Source organism: Dipodomys merriami, unplaced genomic scaffold, assembly GCF_024711535.1.
Source record: "Dipodomys merriami isolate MVZ:Mamm:240054 unplaced genomic scaffold, mDipMer1.0.p SCAF_6, whole genome shotgun sequence".
NCBI classification, from domain to species: domain Eukaryota; kingdom Metazoa; phylum Chordata; class Mammalia; order Rodentia; family Heteromyidae; genus Dipodomys; species Dipodomys merriami.
In genome coordinates this window covers 39,736,224-39,759,714 of record NW_027206179.1, presented here as the reverse complement: position 1 = coordinate 39,759,714, position 23,491 = coordinate 39,736,224, and the positions used below count along the sequence as shown (strand labels likewise).

At 37.9% G+C, this 23,491-nt stretch overlaps 1 protein-coding gene across 7 annotated transcripts in view; it reads right to left on the bottom strand.

Moving 5' to 3' along the window:
• LOC138814056 (Krueppel-like factor 12) overlaps positions 1-23,491 on the bottom strand; it is a 713,678-nt gene that overhangs the window by 246,704 nt on the left and 443,483 nt on the right. For 6 of the 7 annotated variants that reach the window (XM_070002854.1, XM_070002850.1, XM_070002849.1 and 3 more), the window contains one exon: positions 2,560-2,623. The exons of the other annotated variant lie outside the window; for it this stretch is intronic. In XM_070002854.1, coding sequence (XP_069858955.1) covers positions 2,560-2,592 — 33 coding nt within the window. In that variant the 5' untranslated portion in view covers positions 2,593-2,623. The remainder of the gene's footprint in view (positions 1-2,559; positions 2,624-23,491) is intronic. 7 annotated transcript variants of the gene reach the window in all.

Genomic DNA, 23,491 nt, shown 5'->3' with positions numbered 1-23,491 from the left:
GATGAAGTAAGGCAAGTCCCACTAACTTTAAGGAACACATAATGTTGACTTTACTTTGTAAACTATCTTCAGGATATGCTGAGCTCCTTCACCTCCAGCTCATAAATGTCAATTGTTAAATTTTAAGGAATCTTGCAAGCAAGTTAACAAATAAACCACTGAAGTCAACCACAGTATTTACACCAGGAAAATATGCCACAAACCAGGTTTCCCATTTCCCAGCCTCATCTCCATAGCCAACAGGCATACTAGCACAGGAACACAAAAGGATGCCGGACACTTGGCCTCAAAATGCAAATGCACCCCCAAAGACACGACTAAGGTCATAAGGGGAAACTGTTTCCAGATCCCATTTAGTTTCCTGGTAGTTTCCTGGTACCATCTCTGCGCTGATAATCCCTCTGAACATTTGGCAGGGACAAGCAATAGAAAGCAGAAATGCAGCAGCAAGGATGGAAGGCAGCAATTTCAAGTGGAAGCGACAGTAGAGAAAATCCATTCGTAAGCAACTATTAGGCTGGCAGAAAGACTTGGTGTGATGTACATGTGCTTGAACGTCATGAGAATAAGTGGGGACAGAACCTGGAAATTATATGTACTGTGTAGTCAGGAGCACATTTTTTTTTTTGGCACCAGACCTGTCCAATATAAAAGCTTTAGAGAATGTAGGTAATTTCCTTGGTATTACCTATGATTTCTATAGTTTATCAACTATGAGGTACAAGAAGTGCACAAACAACTACCACAAATAAAACAATGCCCAGAAATGCATTACTACCAATATTCTCAGAGTTCTGTCTCCTCTAATTGGGAACTGCCTATGACTCTGAGAAAGGATATTCAAACCCTCCTGGGGGTGGGGGGGACGGGGGGGGGGAGGGGGGCGCGGGAGAAGGTCTCTCAATTCCCCAGGGGAAAGCTAAACCTACAGAAGCACGTAGAACAAAACAGGCCAGCAACCACACAGGATGTCAGATGAGTTTTAGGGTTATTTTTTGAGGAGCTGGTGTTTATTATGCAATATCTGGCTTTTTAAAATGTTTTTTATTGTGGAAAATACTGTACAGAGGAATTACAATTACATGAGCAAGGTAATGAGTACATTTCTTATCCCAAGCATTGTTGCCTCCTCCCTTGTAATACATGGCTTTTTATTGGGACCAGTCATCAGGTGTCATTAAGTGGTTTTCTATTTCTCTAATGATTTTTTTTAAACAGTCCTAGGGCTTAAACTCAAGCCTAGCCACTGTCCCTGAGCTCTCTGGGTGGAGCATAGAGCCATTTCTGGTTTTCTAGTGGTTAATTGGAGATAAACGTCTCAGGGACTTTCCTGCCTGGACGAGCTTCAAACCACAATCCTCAGATCTTAGCCTCCTGAGTAGCTAGGATTACAGGTATAAGCCACCAGCACCCAGCTAATGATTTCTTTCTTTCTTTTTTTTTAATGGTTGGTCCTGGGGCTTGAACTCAAGGCCTGGGCACTGTCCCTCAGATATTTTGCTTAAGACTACTACTACTGTACCACTTTGAGGAACAGTTCCACTTTCAGGTTTTAAGTGGTTATTTGGCGATAAGAACCTCAGGAGACTGCTCCCCCAGCTGGCTTTCAACCAAGATCCTATGATCTCAGCCTCCAGAGTAGCGAGAATTACAGGCATGTGCCCCCAGCCCCCAGCTATGATTTTCTTTAATGTGCATTTATTGTTTTAATTTTGAATTAACATAAATATGAGGTTGCATTGTGATATTCCACACATGTCCTATGATGAACAAATTCACGACCTCCACCATAGTTCCATTCATCCCCTCTGCTCCTCTCTCTTCTGCAACAGCAGATGACGCTATTCAGTGATCTCCACCCTTCTGTAACTACAACATTAAATAAAAGTCCTAGAAAAGAATGACAGTTGCATTTGCTGGCTGCCTTCTTAAGATATTAAATTTAAGGTGTTAAAAAAGAAAAATTGTATTTTTTTGGGGGGTGGGGGTCCTGGTCGTGGAGCCTGAACTCTGGGCCTGGGTGCTGTACCTCAGCTCTTCAGCTCAAGGCTAGCACTCTACCACTTGAGCCACAGCGCCACTTCCAGCTTTTTTCTTTTTGCTTATGTGGTGCTGAGGAATCGAACCTAGGGCCTCATGCATGCAAGGCAAGCGCTCTACCACTGAGCCACCTTCCCAACCCCAGAAAAATTATATTTTACAGATAGATATATATGTACCACGATTGACCAATATCTCATCTAGTCAGACAAAGAAATGTTTTAATGTGAATGACTTCCCAACAGAACTTTTTCTTTTTTTTTTTTTTTTGGTTGATCGTGGGGCCTGGACTCTGGGCCTGTGTGCTGTCCCTCAGATTTTCAGCTGAAGGCTAGTACTCTACCACTTGAGAGTCAGCCCCACTTCCGGCTTTTTCTGATTATGTGGTGCTGAGGAATCGAACCCAGAGCCTCATGCATACAAGGCAAGCGCTCTACCACTGAGCCACCTTCCCAGCCCAACAGAACTTTTTCTACAGGGTAATACTTGCAATGCAATTATACAGTTTGAATAACCAACCTTTATTGTTTTTCTCTTCATAGGGATATTCATTCATCCATTTGATTCTGGAGTCACATTGATCCTGAAAGACAAAAGATAGGCTAAGTTTACATGCTACAAGTTGACAATATTCTATTGTTAAAAAGGGAAGCATGTGGTGCTGTGGCTTGCTTTGAACTGAAGAGCTCAGGGACAGCGCCCAGGCCCAGAGTTCAAGTCCCATGACCGCCAAAAAGAAAAGAAAGCAAGCACTCAAAAAGGGAAGCAAATTCTTAATTGTATAGTTAATGAAGCTTTTGATGAGTGGAATGAAAAAGTAAAAGTAATAGTCAATCAAACAGTAGTATACTGTTTGGTTATTGCTTGTTCTTTCAGAGCCAGGAAGCAGGCAAGGCAGGAATGAGATGGTGGCTCACGCCTGTAAACATAGTGACTCAGGAGGGTGAGATCAAAAGGTCGTGATTTGAAGCCAGTTCAGGTAGGAAAATCCTTGAGACTCTAATCTCCAATTAACTACTCATAAACCAGAAGTGGCGCTGAGGCTCAAGTGATAGAGTGCTAGCCTTGAGCAAGAGGAATTTAGGGACAGTGTCCAGGCTCAGAGTTAAAGGCCAGGGAGCAGAGGGGGGAATGTGAGAAAACAGAGGAATGCCAGCTGTGACACTACAGAAATATTCTAGGCATAAAACTGCAGGAGTCCTAGGTGAGCGAGAAATGAAAACATAGCATGAGACAGAAAAGAGAAAATGCCAAACTTAGTTTATGTGTGAATTCACGAATGAGAAATCGCAAATACTCAAACTGGAACAATTTGGCTCCATTTTTTTCTGAGCAATTAAGAATTCTTTTTTAATGCTGTTTTACTCTGGACATGTTTTCCCCCCTGTTTATAACTGTTATCAATGTGCAGAAGAATTAATATGCATATATTGATAGCTCTGTGTTGGCCAATCAATACTCAAGTAAATTTTCTAAACTCTGTGAGGTAAATTCTTATAGCGTATCTTAAAACAAATAAAAATTTAAGTCAATATAGATTGGATTTGTCAAGAGTCTCAAATTTCCAGGATCACTTGCATTTCACCCGATATAATTAAATGTTCCTGGACTGCAAAATTCAGATTATAGCAGACTATTTGCTCCATATGGGATATATCTTACAAGTGTATTTAATAGCTCGGCATTATATAACATGCTTCAGAATTTCCATTCCATGAGGCAAATTTTCTTTGGCATTCAAATGGAGCCAGTTTCTTAGGCACAGTTCCTTTTCCTTCTTTTGGTCTGGAACTAGATTCAAGAGGGACCATGCCTTGGAAGTTCTTAGGGCCACCATTCTGTGTCAATGTCTACGCACTATAGTAGTGAGCCTAGTCTCCTGTCTGTGTTTCCATATATCTTAACAGAGCCAGAACTCACTCACTCATCCACTAAGCCTTGGGGAGAACACAGAAGTGTTGGTTTTCCTTCCCTCTCTGCCCTCAAAATATGCCTCCCTAATATATACTGCAACATGCTACTTAAAAAAAAAAAAAAAAATCAGTGTGACCAGTCATACCAGTGGCTCACCCCTGTAATTCTAGCCACTCAGGAGGCAGAGATCTGAGGACCGTGGTTCAAAGTCAGCCAAGGTAAGGAGAGTCCCCATGAGACTTTAATCTCCAATTAGCTACTCAAAAACCAGCCATGGAGCTGTGGCTCACAGTGGTAGAAGACTGGCCTTGAGCAAAAGAGCTCAGGGACAGCACCCAGGCCCTGAGTTCAAGCCGTAGGACCAGGAAAAACAAAATCAATGTGACATACCAATATTATAAAGTGACAATGAAGTTGCGCTGTGGCTTATGTGGCAGAGTGTTAGCCTTGAGCTGAAGAGCTGAGGGACAATGCTCAGGCCCAGAGTTCAAGTCCCATGACCGACAAAAAAAAAAAATTATAGTGACAGTCTAGAAATATTCTCTTGAATTCAGAGTACAATTCTTCAGTTTAAGTTTATGAAATCACAATACAGTACCCTTTGACAAGCTCATCTAAGACACCGCTATGTAATGCCTCAAATTTATAATTCCAATTACTCAAGAGACCTAGGCAAATAAATGTGTGATTCTATCTGAAAATCAACTAAAGAAAAGCAAGGAGGGAGATGGTAGCTTAGTTCTAATGTAACAGAATCCTGAATTCAAACCCAGTACCACCAAACAAGCAACAACAAATAGAAGTCATCTGAGAAACCCTGATCTCATCAAAACACATCTCATTATTGTTTTTTGTTTTTTGTTTGTTCCCTAGCCTTCTAAATATATCTGGCCCAATCTGTTCAAATTTCTTGGAAGAATGCACAAGGTGCTTCAATACTGGGACTGAACTTGTATTGTGTTTCAATACATACCCAAGTGTGATCTTGATAAGCTTTTCCTATTTTAAAATACAATCCGCCCTCAATCTATACAGTTCCACATCCAGATTTCAACTAACCACACATTAAAAAAATACCAAAGAGAAACAAATTCCAGGTTGGAGGCATGGCTCAGTTGGTAGAGTGCTATCCAATGAGCAAAAACATCAGACCAAAAAGAAATTATTTTCATCTGTCCTGAATATGTACAAAGTTTAGGCTTTTTCACTTTTCTCTAAACATGTGGTACAACACCTACCACATAGCATCTGCACAACATTATGTACTGCACGTCATGTGAATATGATTTAAAGCACAGATGGACATGGTAGATGGAGATAGGTAACAGACTTAAATGACCTCAGATTTTGGTATCTACAGAGGCTCCTGGCACCAACTCTTGTCAGGTATGAAGGGAAGCGTATGCCATGATTTTCTTGTGGTTTTACCACAGATGGATGCTTCATCTAAAATGCTTTAGTTAATTGCAGTAATATATCATTATTTGCTCCGTAAGTTTTAGTGTCAATAATGCGTTAACATCTTTCCATGTAAATCCTCTATGAACTAGGGACTTCTGTGAGCCAGGGTAAGACCTGTGTGCAACCAGAAAAAAAAAATGCCCCACCCTACCCCAAATTATCAGGAGGGGAATCAGTAAAAGATGCCTTCTGTAGACCCCACCAAAGCTATCTCTCCAGCCAGGCAACCTCATCCTACACCACTATTCTCAGGTGAGTCGATTCCATCCCTACCGGGACAAGGAAGAGTTTCCATGGTGCCGTTCTTGGCTTTGTCCCCCAATATATAGCAAAGGGTCAGACAAATTTGAACAGACCAATCACCACGTGTAGCACGAATGACTGAAGCTAATATTGAAAAATGGAAGAAAAAAATCAAATGAAGAAAATTTCCTTCTGCATTTATTACCCAAGTAACTTAGGCTTTAATTATACAATCCGTACCCCAGGGACAATTAGTTAATACAAAACTAAACATTAAATTATGTAAACTACGCACAACACAAGGTCAAACCTTTTTACAGCATTTTTTAAATCTAAAAATATCCCAAAGCTAGCATTTGCTGAAGATAGTTCTGCAGTTGATCCATTTGACCATGATGAAATTGATCAGAGGCCTAGTCTGTGCCCAATGTGTCTAGTGAGATAATGTCAGCCACTATTTCCATCCCAAATTCTACTGCATAGTCCTCCTGGCTTATCTTACGATTTAGCCTCACAATCACCCACAATTTAAAATGTATACTACTGTAGTTTCAAAACTGGAGAGAACCTGGGTATAAGACTAATTTCTGCTTTGTAACTAATTCAACATCTAAAGGAATGCTCAAGATCTTCTGGCTCCTTATCTGTCTCCTTTATCTGTCATACTTTAAGTAGCATAAACTTAAGTAGCAAAAAAAGGCAGGAAAATGGAAACAGTTTCAAGTTGTGACAGCCAGCACCTATCATCTCCTTACTTTGTGATCTTAAGCATCTCACTCAATAACATCAAGGCCCAGTGTTCTTCTCTACAGATATAAATGGGGATCATTTTTGCTATATCTCCCCAGCCTACCCTAACTGGGGCAATATTTGCATAGCCATCTCTAAAACCTTAACGTGTCATATACATATGAACTGTCACTCTATCAACAGCTGAAATATTTAACAGAAAAAACTAAATTTCCCTAAAGGGAGGCCCCATGATAGAACAGATGAAGTCCCAAGTTTATGCATGCTGAGGAGCCTTTAAGTTGCTTCCAAATCCCCATCCAAACCATGATAGAAAATAGAAAACCTGCTTAGTTCCAATAACAGTTAATATCGCATCCATCTCCAAATTAAATGTTCTCAGCTCTGCCAAATAGGTTTCTGAAATCTTCCAGTTAGTCTCCCCAAAGCACAAATGTTTCAAAGGCCAGTGACCTCATTAACACATTCAGCACACATGTCATGGCTCTTACTTCCAAATATGCTCAGCTCTAGGTGGAGAGCAGCAGAAAGAATGAGGCATTTGGTTTAGGTGTAGAGAACATGAGAAATAAGAAATGGCATCAACTTACATTTTGATTTCTAAATCTGCTTTTAAACAAAAATGCCACTAGTTTGAACCATGAGTCAATACACGGGCTGTAGGGGAGAGTGAAGAAATTCCAGCTGTAAATGTAGTTGAGTAGCTAAGGCAATAGAGAATGGTTTTCTAAGTTCTTCACTTTCCACCCCCACCTCTTAAAATTTCCCCACACAACCACCAAAGCTTCCTTAGAATTCAAAGACAGTACTTCCAAGACAATAGACATGACCCTGGCCTTCACAAGAGGAGATGATATCTACCTTAACAATAAGGAAACTCTGGAATAAGATCACAATGGTGTAGAGACAGTGTCATGCCACAGAACCGGGTTGTCAGCTATTCATCACAACCAAAATGATTTTAGATTGTCAGTCTTCACAGGTTATTGTTTAATAATTTAAGTACTTCAGGACTGGGTCATGTTAATGGGCCACAATGAACCAAGAATCCTAGCAGCTGCTTGGATGGAGATCAGGAAGATCATGGGTAGAGGCCAGCCTCCTGAGAAAATTATCAAGGTAACATGTCCACAAGTAAGTAGGGCATGGTAGCTCCAGGTATAACTGCAAACACGTGGGAGGTACAGATAGGAAAACCATGGTCCAAGGCTAGCCTGGGCAAAACTTTGCAACAGTATTCAAACAACAACTGAAGATCAAAGGGTTAGGGTCATGCCTCAAGTTAGACAGAATGACCTGCCTAACAAACATGAGATGATGAATTCAAACTCTAGTACCCATAATAATACTATTAAAACCACCAATACATACATACATACATATATACATACATACGTATGTATGTACGTACACACATGCATACATACATACTACATACACACAAATACACATATAATAACTTCAGGATCAAAATTTATATTGTTGCTAATTCTTCTGAAAATCCCTCTCTGTATATTTAAATACAGATAAACAAGTTTTATACGTGAGTAGTCCGATATTCCATTCTCTGTCCAAAATTAGTTTTCTTCTGTGCTTCATGCATGAATTCTGGGGCAGTTATAGCAGTCTCTTCTGGGATACTGTCTCCTAGATTCCAATTTATAAATCACAGCTTCATGCCTTGTGACCTTGATTTTTCCAGAACTACTAGAAAGGAGAATGGGGACAACCACATAAAGAAGTTTAGTACATAATCAATCCAGGTGCCTAACTTTTAAAATGAAGGAAGGAACTTTGTCCCTGCCGAGTCTGTGATATTACACAGGTCTCCAGCTTGCCTATGCTGAGTATCAAGGTTTCTACCGTTCTAAGCTGGTATCTTCTACCATTTAAAGTTATTTCAGTTACATCTGTCATAGGGAACTCTTTTGGGAACTCAAACATTTCAAGGTTAATCTAAATATTTCTGGAGATAAATGCAACTCTGAGTGCTCTGTCTTCACAGCTATTTTGACTTAAAATGAAGGGAACCTAAAGACACAAAGCAGAATGCTTGTTGCTAAGTGACAGGTGACACCTACTGCATTTCCTCTGAACTTGTACATCATGACACAGCTGACTGCTAAAAAATAAAAAATAAAAAGACATTGAACACATGCTATTCTCTAGAGAAGTAAACTAGAGTTCAAATACCTGCGAACACACACTATAGTTCTTCAGCAAATCCTTTCTCTAGGACTAGAAACATCTCTCATAATAAGAAAGGATGATTCTTAGTTCCATTGTGGGTCCAAATCTCCTAAGTTTAGGATACGTTTTAAAACATCATTGGCGACATAGGTTATCATCACACACAGAACAACTCATGCATGAAATCTGACTCCATCTTTTTTGGCTTATCAGGCAATCAGGTGGCAGGACAGAAAGTTCAGGAACCCTAACAGACTTAAAACCTGAGGATCTGACCTGAGTAGATGGGTAGGTGTTCTGCTTTCTGAAAGAAAGTCTGTATCCTCAAAGGAAAAGTCAAACATAAAAGCAGGCAGAGTGAGCATCTGCATTAACACCTGGGAGAGGGGGAGCTAAGGAGCTTTATCTTCCTGCGCCCCTCTCTAGCTAGATCTTTGTGGAGCAGGTCCACAGCCGTCCTCTTCCAGAATGTAAATTTCATAATCTTGGCAAAGAGAAAGACTATAACCATCAAACCATCAGGCCCAAGTTAGGTATTCCATAAATATCTTCCCACCTCTAATACCTATGTTTCAAGTACTCAAACTCCCCTTTCCACTTAAGCTTTCTTGAGAATGAAAAGGAAGTTATGAACTACCTTAAACCACATTCCACTTTCTGAATATGACCTCCAACCAACCATAGTTGAATTTTTTTTCATAGGAAGGCCCACAGGTACAAAGGAAACACAATTTCCACCCTACAATTTCATACTACAGTGTTTCATCCATCAAGAGAATAAAATAGGAGAAAGGAAATTCAAAGGTCATTAGTAATCCCCACCCAATATATCCCCTTAACATTCTAACCTCATCTAAACTGATGGAAATTCTACATTTGTAAACCCTTGTTCTTTTCACTTTCCGGTTTCCTTAAAATTTTGCTTCCCCCATCTAGAAATTCTTTGCTATTATTGATCATTAAATAGAAAGAAGACGACAAATGAAAGCAAAGGTTCCATTTGGAGTAAGGTATGCTTGGAACCTAGTGCAATCACTTAAGAAGAGAACTGGCAGGATGTTCAAAAGGCAGAGGGGTAAAGCAGAAGGACACTGGCACGCAAATTACTCTTGAAATCTGTCCTCAGCTTCCATTCCCTGATACCACATCATCCTATGTACCCGAAGAACAAATAAACTTCCCCAAAGGAAAATAACCATAGCAAATGAATGGGCTGTTTCTTTTTCACATTACTGTGTTGAATATAACAGGTAGAAAAATAATTTATAATATGCTTATATTCAAATAGCCACCTTGTTGGCACTGCTAGGCAAAAATCTGTTTTCGTCAGCAATGGGTTGAAAAGATAATTAAATTTTGCCTTTGTGGAAGTTAGATCTAAATTATAATATATATGTAAATATACACAAGGCTATATGCATATGTACACAAACATATTAACTAAAGTATGGTACTGACTAGGGAAGATTCCAATCCTTTGAACAATATACAGTTTAATAAAATGAATACCAGGCAGCTGGAATACGGGTTATCAAGTCAGGGTGGAGTCAAGGAGAGATGAAAATGGAACTAGAAAAATTGAGGGGATGGGTAGGGTTGGGTGAGATGGGGAGGGAATGAAGAGGGGGAGGCTACTGACTGAGATACACTGTACTTACAAACTGACAGGTTGGACTGAAACCTCTTTGTACAACTACTCATAGATAGTTTTTCAAACTGGAAGTATTTTGCCTTTATGTCTAATTCATGTGGTTATGGGTGTAACAACATATAAGCCGAGTAGCATTTGTACTAGCAAATAAGTACACAAGTACTATTACGTGCATGACTACTACACTCTGCCCATTACCCCCACTAAATAAATTCTGACCACATAGGTTTGCAGCGCCACATGAGGATACTGAGGTATATTTCCCTTAATCCTATCTCTCAGGATGAGCTTTCAGCCATGATTTGAAAGATGTTGAGAGTTTTTAAAGCTTGTGGAAAGGTTACCCACCTATGAATTGATCTCTAGCACCATACTGAAGTAAAATGTAGTACAGCTTATGCATAGAAAAGCAAAATGAAAATTCTGAAAGCAAGTGAAAACAATCCACAAATATTTTACGATACTTACGTCACCACTATATTTCAACTGGCGCAGGTGAGCACAGCTAGATAGATAGGAGGGTGGTTTTACATTTTATACATTACTGACTTATGCCATACCAAAGAGAAGTTCCTCACTCAGTATGCAGTCTATGTATTTGGCTTTCCTATTAATTACTGCCTTGTATGTTTAATCTGCTAATGCTAAGCAAGATCATCCCATTCAGATCCATAGTAAACAAGTTTGCTAAGTGAATAAATTTATTTTCTAATCCACCACAATAGTTGATTAAAATATGTTGCTCTTATCCACTTTTGAATTAATTCCCATGAAATAAAACAAATATTTATTACATTAAGAGGAAAACATTCCATCAAGCTGTAAAACCTGAGCAGAAAAACAAATGGCGCACGCCTAATTATGGTTGACATTTAAATGAAATTTGCATTCTCAAAATATTTAGCAATAATTAGAAAATATCAGAGGAAGTATTTTTAGGATACTTTTATATTCTAACTCTTCACACATCTGAAGTCAAGGATGTTTTAACAAAGGCAGATTTATAATGCAATTTGAAAGATGGCTCAAAGAACTGAATGATTTGTTCACTGACATTCTGACACAATGATACAGAAATGAGAGGACTTGATATTTTTAATGCACCTCATGGATTGTTCTTGCTTTGTACTGAACAACAGTTTTGACTGGCTGAGTTCATCACTGTGTGTACAATGACATCCTTCTTGTCTTGTGGAGTTCATAATCTGTCCGTAACAGTTAGCTATCATAATACATAACCGATGAATATTTCCCAATGCCAAGCAAATTAATGGACTGCAAAATGGACACATCCATATGCTTCTCTCATACTAAAAACAAAAAACAAAAACAAAACAAAAAATACAGAAACTTGAAATACATGTTTAGAATGAAATATTACTTATTAAACTAACTCTTGTTTATAAGAACCCCAAAAGCTAAAAACCCCTTAAAAAGCTAAAACATAAGCTTGATGGCTAGTAGTTCACCTATGGAATCCTACCTACTCAGGAGTCTAAGATCCTAAGTCTAGGATCAAATTTCAAAGCCAATCCTTGGCAAACAATTATGAGACTCTTTGCTGATAAAAGTGGAGCTGTGGCTCAAGGGGTAGAGCACCAACTTGAACAGAAAAACCCAAACAAGAGTTCAAGGTCCTGAGTTCAAGGCCCCATATGGGCACACATGTCCATGCACACACACCCCCAACCCTACCCTACCCACCCCACCCCTGACACACACAATGTCACACACAAAATATTGTACTTACAAAGAATTAACTCCAACACATTTCAGCAATTTACAGGTAATAAAAAGCACTGCTTTTTGTAGTGATATTATAGATATATATTAAATGGTAAACTATACAACAGGAACCAAAGACATGAAAAATCATGCCTGATTTGATAAAGCTTACAATAAGCAAAGGTGAGCCATATATAAATAACTAAAGTAATTATAAAAACTTCTACCTTTTAAAAATGATCATATGTTCAATATTGAATAGGAAGGTTGTTTTACATTTCATTAAATCATAGTTATTCCAGTTGACTGAAACTGACATCTCTATTTCACTGATTTGAGCCATTATTCTTTCACCCATATCAAGATGCCATCCTTAATATCACCATAATTGCTGTGTCAAAAAACAGAATATAATGGGAAGTTGAAAGAAACCAGAGGCTTCAAAGTGACACAGAGTTCTATCATGCAAAATGGGGGGTAAATAAGATATGGTGGAATATAGAAAAGTCTGATTTGGAGAACAAACATCCAAATGTAGATGTACAATTCATAAAGCATGCCAACTGTGCATGTGGGTATCCTGGGAATTAGAATCTGTTTTAACTAGTCAGTTTATACCATTAAAAGAACTCTAATATAAAAAGAGCCATCTCAGGCAAATAATAAAGACAATTCTGAAAATCTGACCTTTGGTGTCTTAGGTATATAGCTGGATATAGAAATTTGTGTTACATATAATAAATCATCAAAACAGATTGGATTGAAAGAAAATTCTCTGAAAAAGCAACCTAATTTTTTTTTCATTTATAATGTTATTTTCATGCAATTCTTAATTCTTGTGACTTTTGTGACCATCATAGAGCAAATCTTTTAGTTTATTCTATTGTTCGTATATAATCAATATGTATGTATGTATGTGTCTCTCTATATATCGATGAAAATATGCAATTATGATGTATATGCATGTGGCATTGCATATAAGCATTAGTGACAAACTAATCACAGGAAGGAAAAAAAAACTCTCAAGAGTAAATTTCAACAAAATAAAATTACTTTCAAAAATAAGGGTCTAGGGGCTGGGAAGGTGGCCCAGTGGTAGAGCGCTTGCCTTGCATGCCTGAGGCCCTGGGTTCGATTCCTCAGCACCACATAAGCAAAAAAGCCGGAAGTGGCGCTGTGGCTCAAGTGGTAGAGCGCTAGCCTTGAGCTGAAGAGCTGAGGGACAGTGCCCAGGCCCAGAGTTCAAGGCCCCACAACTGGACCCCCCCCAAAAAAAAATAAGGGTCTAGCAGCCAAAGAATGTCTAAAGCATTTTGAAAAAATAATTTCAAAAAAAAAATGTGCTATTATTTTCTGGAAGAAAAAATTGCTCATTTACATTCCCATCAACATGAGTAAGAATGCCTTTTCCCCCAGCATTTTCAGCAATGTGACTGGAACCAGTAGTCATTATGGTAAGTGAAATAAGCCAGACACAGAGAGATACATATTCTCATTCATTTGTAGAAGCTAAAAATGTGGGTCTCATGGAAGAATAGAATAGAATAGTGGTAACTAGAGGTTAGTTAAAAAGGGGAGGAAGGAGAGGAAGTTGACATTGGATAACAGATACCAAAATAGAACTAGACAGGAGTGATTCGATCCAGTATTGCATAATAAAACAGGGTAACAATAATCTAAAATATTTCAAAATAACTACAAGGAAAGAGTTTGAAAATTTTCACATCAGTTTGGATTAGCTCAAGTATATCCTCCCAATGTTTTAGGGGTTGATCCTGACTAGCTAGAAGCAGCAAAATCTTTAAGAGATGGAGCCTAATGTAAGATGCTTGCATCACTGTGGACTTTACCATTGGAAGGATGAATATAGTTTCCATGAGATCCTAACTAGTTTCCTAGAAAGAAGTTGTTGTAAATAAGGAAGAATGGTCCACACCTACTCTTTTGTTTCTGGTGGTGTTATGTGACCTTCTCTCTCATCATAATGCCATATGCATGTGATGTAGCCAGCAGGTCCCTCCAAACTAAGCAGATATCAATGCCATGTTTTGAACCTACAAAACTGTAAACTCAATGAAATCTTTGTCTTTGTAATTTAGCCAGCCTCAATACTTTGTTATAAAACAAAATATTTACACAGTTCTCAGAACATATAATTGACCAATGTTTGAGGCGATGAAAATGCTAATGATCGTATTTTGGTAATCATATATACTGTACAACTATCAACTTACCACACATATAAATATGATATCAATTTCTAAAAAAGCCAATTTTCAGGGTTAAGAATCTGTTCAGACATATATAAAACTAAAATAATAAAATTAAGAGTTGGTCTATACATAAGTAACCTATGATTTATTTTCTCTTTCTGTCACAACTAGGGAAACAAGAACATACCTCCACAATGGGCTTACTTGTTGGGATGAGGTCTCACTTTCCCCCTGGGGCTAACCTCAAATTACTATCCTCCCAATCTCTGCCTCCCTAGTATCTGGATTATAGGTATAAGCCAATATGCTCTACATCCACTCTATAATTTTTTAAAAGTGTTCATGACTTAAATACCTTCTTACTCCCACTCATTTAATCAGGATAAGTACTCACATATAGCTACTCAAAAAATCATAGGAATATACATCTGATCATCAAAGATCAAATCTTTCAGAATATTATTCAAACATAAGTCAATGAAAATCTGTCCACAGATAAAGTACATGCAAGGACACATACCTGAGCAATAGTGACACATAATCAGATAAAATCCTGAAGAATATGTAAGTCATTAAAATTATTTTTAAATTTAAATAAAGAAATATTTAAAAATATATTCTCAAGTGGCTCAAGTGGTAGAGCAACAGCCTTGAGTAAAAATGCTAAAGGATCATGCGCAAGGCCCTGAGTTCAAGCGCTAGTACCAGCAAAGAAGGAATAAAAATACAAAGAAAACAAGCGCCTTTAATTTCTCTAATTTTATTCCCAAGGATGACTATATCTTAGCAGGAAAAGGGAAGGAAAACTGCTAGCCACAGAAGTAAATTCCAGTTGTCTATGAGTGGAAGGAGGTCAGCTCTCATTAGCAGAATCGGTGGAGAAATCTGTAAGCCAGGATTGGCAAAAAAACACAGCATGAATTTCATAGGTGTTGGGACTGTTCTAACAACCATTACTGAATGCACTCAACCTTATAAGATGGGTAGAATTATTATCCTCATTTACAAATGTGGAAACACAGAAAAGAAACATACCTAGCGAGCAAGCTTAGGATTCTTAAAGCTGCTAGCTGGGTTCTGGTCTTCCCATTAAGGTATCTTCTCTAACAATTCAGGTAAACTCTCTACCTCTACACCATCTCCTTTCACAATGCACCAGCGAGAAGTGACTGATACATGAAAAACAGTAATGAAGTAATCCAATTTCAGCACATGACTTCAGTCTTTTCCTCTCTAAGAAAATGAAGTGATAAAGTTTTTCTGAGCTCAAGACATAGTGGTCAAAAATAAACTGTATCCTCTATGCACAGCAGTTAGTTCTGAGAATACATTTCAAAGCAATGTTTCTGACCAGTGCTGGAGTTTGTTACCTATTAATTAAAGTATATAATTTCAGAAAGGTAATTTATCCTAATTTTTGTAAGCTTCTTCCTTCTGCTCAGATTGTTTTTTTTTTTATTGTGAAAATACTGTACAAAGGGGTTACAATTACATGGGCAAGATAATGAGTACATTTCTTATCATCATCTGCTCCGATGGTTAAATTGTAACTAAATTACAAAAAAATCCTTTTCTGATTGCAAAAGTACTAACTTGAACCTAATATGTAACGACTGCAATATATTAATGAGATAATGAAGAGTTGCCATCTCATTAAAAGAAAAAGAAGCCAATCAGAAATAACCTGTGCTTTCCAATAGTTAACTCTTCAGAACTGGCCTTAAGAAATAAAAACAGAATAGAGTGACTATTGCTCACACCAGTAATCCTAGCTACTCAGGAGGCTGAGATGTGAGGATCACAGTTCAAAGCAAACACCCACCCTGAATTCAAGCCCTCGTACTGGGACAGAAAAAAAAAAAAAAGGGCAGTAATAAGGAAATATAATGATCTATAAGAGTCCTAATCATATGTGCTGATTATTCTCTCACTTAAATCGCTGGGGATGCAAAATTGCATTTTAAAAACTAGCAATGGTATGCAGCATTTTGACAAAGGGCTTATGAAAGTAGGGATGGTGGGTAACAGATATGTGATCTGACATGTAACTTCATCTTGTCAAAGAGTTAGGGCATGGTGAATGAAAACAAGTGCATTTCAGTTGAGGAAAACCAAGCTGGTAACAACTTGCTAGTAATCAGCAATAAACTGAAGTGTGCACATGAATCTGTCGATCAATTTTAATTTGAAAAGAACATTCAATCAGCATGCAAATGAACACAACGCACTCTCGCAAGGCATATACTATTTTCAGCACTCTTTAGAGAGCAATTTCTGTCCAAAATACACTCATTTCCTTCATCACAGAAGGTTGCTGGCTGTTAACTTCTAAAGGAGTAATTCTTTTATTTTTACTCATAAGCGTCAGCCTCCAACATACTTCAACCTTCAGGTTTATAAAATGCATTTTCCACAGAAAGAAAAAAGAAAAGAAAGAAAAGAAAAGAAAAGAAAAGAAAAGAAAAGAAAAGAAAAGAAAAGAAAAGAAAAGAAAAGAAAAGAAAAGAAAAGAAAAGAAAAGAAAAGAAAAGAAAAGAAAAGAAAAGAAAAGAAAAGAAAAGGAAAGGTTTGGCAGGGATGGTACTGTGATGTGCAACAAACCAGGCTATTTATGTCACTCTCAACCTCAAGACTCGGTCATTTCTTTCCAACTGATCTCAATTTCTTTTGACTTTCAAAGAAATCTCAGTTTTCCTCCCCTCCTCCTAAGAGGGGTTTGTTTCATCTCTGCCCCAAGCAAATTTCCCTTGTACGACAGTCTCCTTATAAGCCAAAAAATGCATTGAATAAAGTCAATACACTCTCACTATTTTTATGATACTAACCTTATAAATCTACAAATAGAACAAATGGTCTTTTCAAATGAACCATTAAAGGGGACATTACCAGCCCACACTGGTAGTCCTAACTACTCAGGAGAAGGAGCAAAGCTCAAAGCCAACCCAGGCAGAGAAGCCAGAAAGATTCCATGCCAATTTACTAGCAAAAAGCAGGTTTGGATTAAATGGTAAAATACCAGTCACAAAGGCAGGCAAGCTAAACAAGACCAGGGTCCTAATTCAAGCCCTGGTATCAGAAACTAAATTAAAATTAATTTTTAAAAAATCAACCAAGCTTTTCCTACAGAAATTTAAAAGACAAGTCTCTGCTCTAATTATCCCAATCCAGCTTCTACTGGACTCTTGCCAGTGTCATAAAACATAGACAATCAAAAATTATTTCAAAAATACAATTGTCATTCATGGAAAATATCATTAATGTGATTATGTACTCATAATATGATTGCAATGTTACCAATAACATAGCAACTTAGCAAAGTCACCAAATACAAAGCTAACATACAAAACCAATGCACTAAACAAAAAATAACTTTTAAATTTAAAGGCCAAATAAATTTAAAGGCAAAAAAAACCTGTATAACATTAAATTAAAACCTAAAGACAAACATAGTAAGAGAGGTTCAAACTAGCTATACTGAAAAAATACTATGGAGTGATACTAAAGACCCCTAAAATAAATGGAAAGATTTAACATTCATAGGTAAGAAAACTCATTATTAAAGTATAGATTGTCCCCAAATTTGGTGTGCAGATTCAATTCAAATCTAATAAAAAAAATATTAAGGCTATGTGTGCATGCTGTGTACAAGGCTTATATGTCTATGCTGTAAAAATTCTGTGAAAAACCAGGAATAGCCAGGTTTTTAAAACAATTATATTATATATATATACATATATATATATATATATATATATATATATATTTCTCCGGATCATGGCATTTCTGAAATTGATACACAAATATAGAAAAATAGGTTACTATTTACCTATTATAGGTTACTATTTACCTGCACAAGGTGTATATGATGAGGTGGTAGAACAAGGTAATTTTTGGTCAACAGACTTTGTGTCTAATTGTGGATATTAACTTTAGAAAGTTAACCAATCTCACTCCCAGTATCCTCAACATGCTTTGGCCAGAATAAAATGAGTAACGATCATGTCAATTACAAACTAAGACTCCTCTTTTACTTTCTTAACAGCAAGGAAGGAGGTCAACACTAGGGTGGGGGGAGTGAAATACTTTTTCTCTTTCCCAGAGCAGTGGACAGAACAGTAGCTGTACTATCCTCTGGAGTAGCATCGGGAGGTATGCGTGGCCTTGGAGACTTCTGAAGGTGAGCAAAGAGGATTTCTCTTCTTTCTAAGCACAGTTCAATAAAGCATGACATTATAACAGAGTTTATCTCTGACTGTAAATAATTTCATTCCCTACAGTTTTACCACAGTCCCTTGGAGTAGCTCAGAAATGCATCTGTCACTTGGTCTTGTGTAATTTAAAGGCACTTGTTATTTACAATAGCATCAGCAGTACAAATACAATCCATAAATCAGGAGTGTGCCCGACTGTGTGGCAAGTGCTTCACACACATTATCTGAAGTCATCCTCATGGTAACCTTGCAAAGAAAGGAGATGAACATCCACAGCGCAAGAGAAGAAACAAGAGAGTGTGGTGGCTAATGAACTGCAGAGCCAGGATGGAAACACAGCTCTTTTTTTGTGTGCAATGGAACTCAGGGTCTTATGCTCTCAACGTAGCTTTTTCCCTCCATGTTGGTGCCCTACCACTTGAGTCACAGCTCCACTTTTGGCATTTTGCTGGATGGAGATTAGAGTCTAGTGGACTTTCCTATCTGGGCTGACTTGGAATGGTGATCCTCAGATCCCAGCCTTTTGAGTAGCCACCAGTATTCCTACTGATTGATTCTAAAGAATACACTCTTCCCTTCACGCCACTGTGCCTCCCTCCTCCCTCCTCTGAGAAGTTGCATGCCGGCTGTGGGCTAGATGGGTGTTGTGTGAACTGTTGCAGGTGTTGTGACATTGGTCAGAATGGGTCAATAAAGCAAACAAGAGGTATAAAGAAAAATGCAGTGGTACAGTTATTATCAGCTCCAAAAGCAGAATGTTTGCAATTGACTGGATTTTGCTGGTGTGGAGAGAGGGGAAACTAAGAGTGGGCAACAAAAAAAGTGGGCAGATCAGGGCTCCTCACTGCAACACTGGCTGCATCCAGGCAGCCCATGAGAAGCCCCACTGCCCAGGACCAGGCACCAGGAACACAGTTAACTTTGCCTCAGGTCTGCAAGCTTCTCTCCCAGTGTCCTTGGGTTGAAGTGGTTTAAATTGAAGAATAAAGGAGCTTCAATTGGCCAATGAATTCTTTGTAATGGAGTTTTGTTCAGAAATGATGCAAGAATGCCACCACACCCCACACCCACCCCTGGAATACTAGGCTCTGGTGGAGGGTGGGGTGGAGGGTTTGAACTCAGACCCTTACCACTGTCACTTGGCTTATTTTGCTCAAGGATGGCACTATACCAGTTGACTCACATCTCTACTTCCAGCATTTTGCTTGTTTAAGACTCAATTCACCTTTCTGGGTTGGCTTGGAGACATGAGTCACAGATCTCAGCATGATTAGCTAGGATTATAAGTATGTGCCACCAGCACTGGGCTCCAGTATTTTTGTATGCATTCAAACTCTAGTTTTCTAATGCTGAGTTATTTTGGGTCTGGGCAAGTCACAATTTTTCTAAAACACAATACTTTCATGACCAAAAAAAAAAAAAAACAGCTAAAGGCAATGCCTACTTCACAATATGCCTTTTTTGTGTGTTTGGAAGGTACATCTAAGAAATGCAACTTGCAGAAAGTAATTCCTTTAAAACAATCTCTTTTAACATGCTGAGCAATGCTGAGCAATACTGGCCTACAGAACTGCTGGTACCCAAGAAGATCGGGAAATACAGGCTCTACAGACAACCAGAGTTCCAGAAAAGACACTAATGTAAGTAGCACTCTCTCACAGAGAAAGACAGGCAACAGAAGGCTGGGTTTTATGTAACAAGATCAAAATAAATTAGAATAAGTTAAGGTAAGATAGTGTGAGTGGCTGGGCGCTGGTGGCTCATGCCTGTAATCCTAGCCCAATTCAACCCTTTGCACCACACACTGAAAGATTTTTTTCTTGGCCTTTTAATATATTTTATATAGCCCTTAAAGACATGGCTCTTTATCCACCAAACTCTCAAAAGACATGTTTTTTTTTTTTGTTTAATCTAGTGTGTAATATAGCTAGATGTAAATGCATCACAACCCATACTGTAAATTTAGGACAATCTTCTGCCCCCCTGGAGAGTGGTAACTGTGCAGAATATACCTGATGCTTGTTGGTACCTGATTTTTATCTCACCCGATCAATTATCTTCAGTTTTCTAAAAACTCATACCAAGTGATAACCAAAGCATTGCAGGCATCTTCCAAGCACAGTCATTCATGCATAACCATGCTTGAATGGAAGTGTCAAGTGCTTTCATAATCCTCATAACCTATTAAAACTAAATGAGTCCCAGAGGACCAGAAATAGAACCCAGCATCCACTACTGAGCCCACTGTTATGTCCTGAAGCATAGCTGTATTTAAATTGGTAAAATAAAATGTCACCTATTCTGTAACACACTGCCACTCTACTGCTAATGGAAAATGCACTGGACAATATGCATCATTAAGCTGAGCACGGCCAAGAACTACATTATAGTGCCATTTGTAAACTCAGACCAAACAATTCTAATTTCTGAATGTCAAGCCTACTGACAATAACACTTTCATCCAATCTGTAAGCAACTTCCTTTTGCTTCTCTCCTTGTATGATTCTCCTCAGGCATTCTTCTGAGTAAATACATTTGACAAACAGAGTTCATCTCATTTTCATGATGTCTAGAAGTAGTAAAAGAATTCATGGTACATTTAAGGAATTTTATAGCTCTTTTATGGGTAACTAGCAGTACCTAAAAACACAGCTACATATTATTATAACTCTAATCGCTCACCCTTTCATTGTGGCATTTCCATTAAGTAATGTTTTCGAACATATGATTCCTTCCAATTCTCTCTGCCCAAACTTGGAGGTAGAACTTGATGGTGACATATTATAAGCAAGACTAAATAAGAGACAGTGAGTTAGTTACTGAAGACCCCTAACCTTTGTATAGAAGCCTTTGAAAGTTAACAGTTCTCAACAATTTCGTCTATGCATGGGAGAAGCCATCATTTGAAACAATTCCATGAACCCTCAATCTTGGGACCATCTAGTGTACCAAGCTATGCATGAAGGCACCAAATGCCTAACTCAATGCTCCCCAACTTTTTTCACACTGAAAATAAGCAGCACCCCTCAGCAGACCGAACCCCACAGAGTACCAGTTTGGAAACTCTGGGCTAATGCAAATCTAAATGTCTCAGGAGGCAGGATGGTGAAATAGAGGAATGCAGCTGGAAAAACTCAGGCAGTAAATAGCAAGGAGTATCACGTATCCCCTGGGAGAAGGCCATTGTTACACCCAATTCCCCAGAATTATATACAAATGAAATGAAAAATCCACCTGCTTAGGAAATATCCTAATTTTAAAAAAAAATATGGGGGCTGGGGGTTTAGCCCAGCGGAAGGGCGCCCACTTGGCACGCCCAAGGCCCTGGGTTCGGTTCTCAGCCCTGGGGGGAAAAAAAAAAAAAAAATATATATATATATATATATATATATATATATATATATATATATATATATATATATATGGGCTGCATTATTTTAAATAGCTATGTTGACCGAAACAGTAAAAAAAAACAAATTTAAAAAGATGTTAGAAAAACAAAACAAAAACAACAACAAAAACCATCACCAAACATTGTTTACACAGCAGCTATTTTGTGATACATATTGTATAACTCTGGCTTACAGGTTCAAAATATCTAGGAGGGCCAAAAATTACAAACTACAGACACTCAGATTTAACTGAGACCCTGAAATGGGGGTGGGGAGGGTAACCAGGAGAAAGATAAATTCCAACATGGAGTTTCTTTCCAAAGAATCAATTTTCCTATACAATCTATCAAAATGGATTATATATTAAAGACAATTCAAAAATATCACAATTTGAAATAAAGAGGGTTGAAAATAAATTCCCTTCTTGGGTCTGACTTCGACCACACTATTAGAATAGTATTTCTTTTCTAAGAAAAAGTTGGAGAAAGTCTATTGGGGTACCTGAAAAGGATTTTAAATCAGTCCTGAAAAAAATGATTTTCAAGGACATTTCCATTGTCCAGAGTACTTGTCAGCTTGGAGCCATTTAGATTACCAGTCAAGTATAACATATACTGTTAAAATGTTCTAGAAGCTTTGGAAGACTGTGTTCCTTCCGCCAGTTCAGCTCACCATTCCTACAGACAGAGGACATCCCGCCAACACAATGAGAAACTGACCTAGTCCAAGCTATTAAATAGTTTGCATGCAGTATCCTGTGTTTGTTTATGGAGAATGAATAAAACATGAAAATTGCCATTTAGAATATAAAGCACTATAGTCCTTGCAAAAGGTAAAGTTATTCTGGCTGTAGTTTAGGCTACTCAGGCTGTTATTTATAGAGTAAAACCCATTATCACTGCTCAAATATTGAACAAGAATAGTTTGTATTCAAAGATAAAGTTGCCACAGGGGACTTATTGGTAGAGGAAATGTGGCAGGAGAGATATGGAATGCATATTAAAATTTATATACTGAAAAGAGAAAATGTAGTTAACAGGTATATTTAATATTCCAGTAGTATGGACTGCAATTGTTAAAAGTTATATTTGCTGACATTTCAATTATAATCTCCTAGTTTCAGTGCCTTCAGGTCAATCCAGAAATTTTTGGCAGACCCAAAAAGTAAGTACTTCACAACATCTCAGTGTGCAAATGAGTTTTGTGGTTGTTGTTAGGAATTTGGCAGACTGAAACTTTCAGGAAAAAAAAATCAACAGCAAATCTGAATGTGCTTTCCTCACCAGATGAGGAATTTACTCATTGAAATGAACATAATAGATAGAGATTAGAGACAATATTTATCCAACTAAAGCCAGAACACTTAAGATCTGTCAGGAGCAGTTTAATAATGGTGGACCATGGAACCAAATGTCTGTGCTCTTGTCTTTAGCTAACTGCCTTTTCATTATCCTATTCGTGATATTAATTAACATATATGGAGTATATAGCATATATGTATACATGAATGCATGTGTGTGTGTGTGTGTGTGTGTGTGTGTGTGTGTGTGTGTGTGTGTATATGTATAATGGTCAAAACTATTTGCTCATACCATCTCTTCCAGCATTTTATGAGTTCTTAACTGTTAGTACACACAAACCTGTCTAATATAATGCTACAAAAACCCTTAACCATGTATAATTTTTCTGTGGTATCTTCTC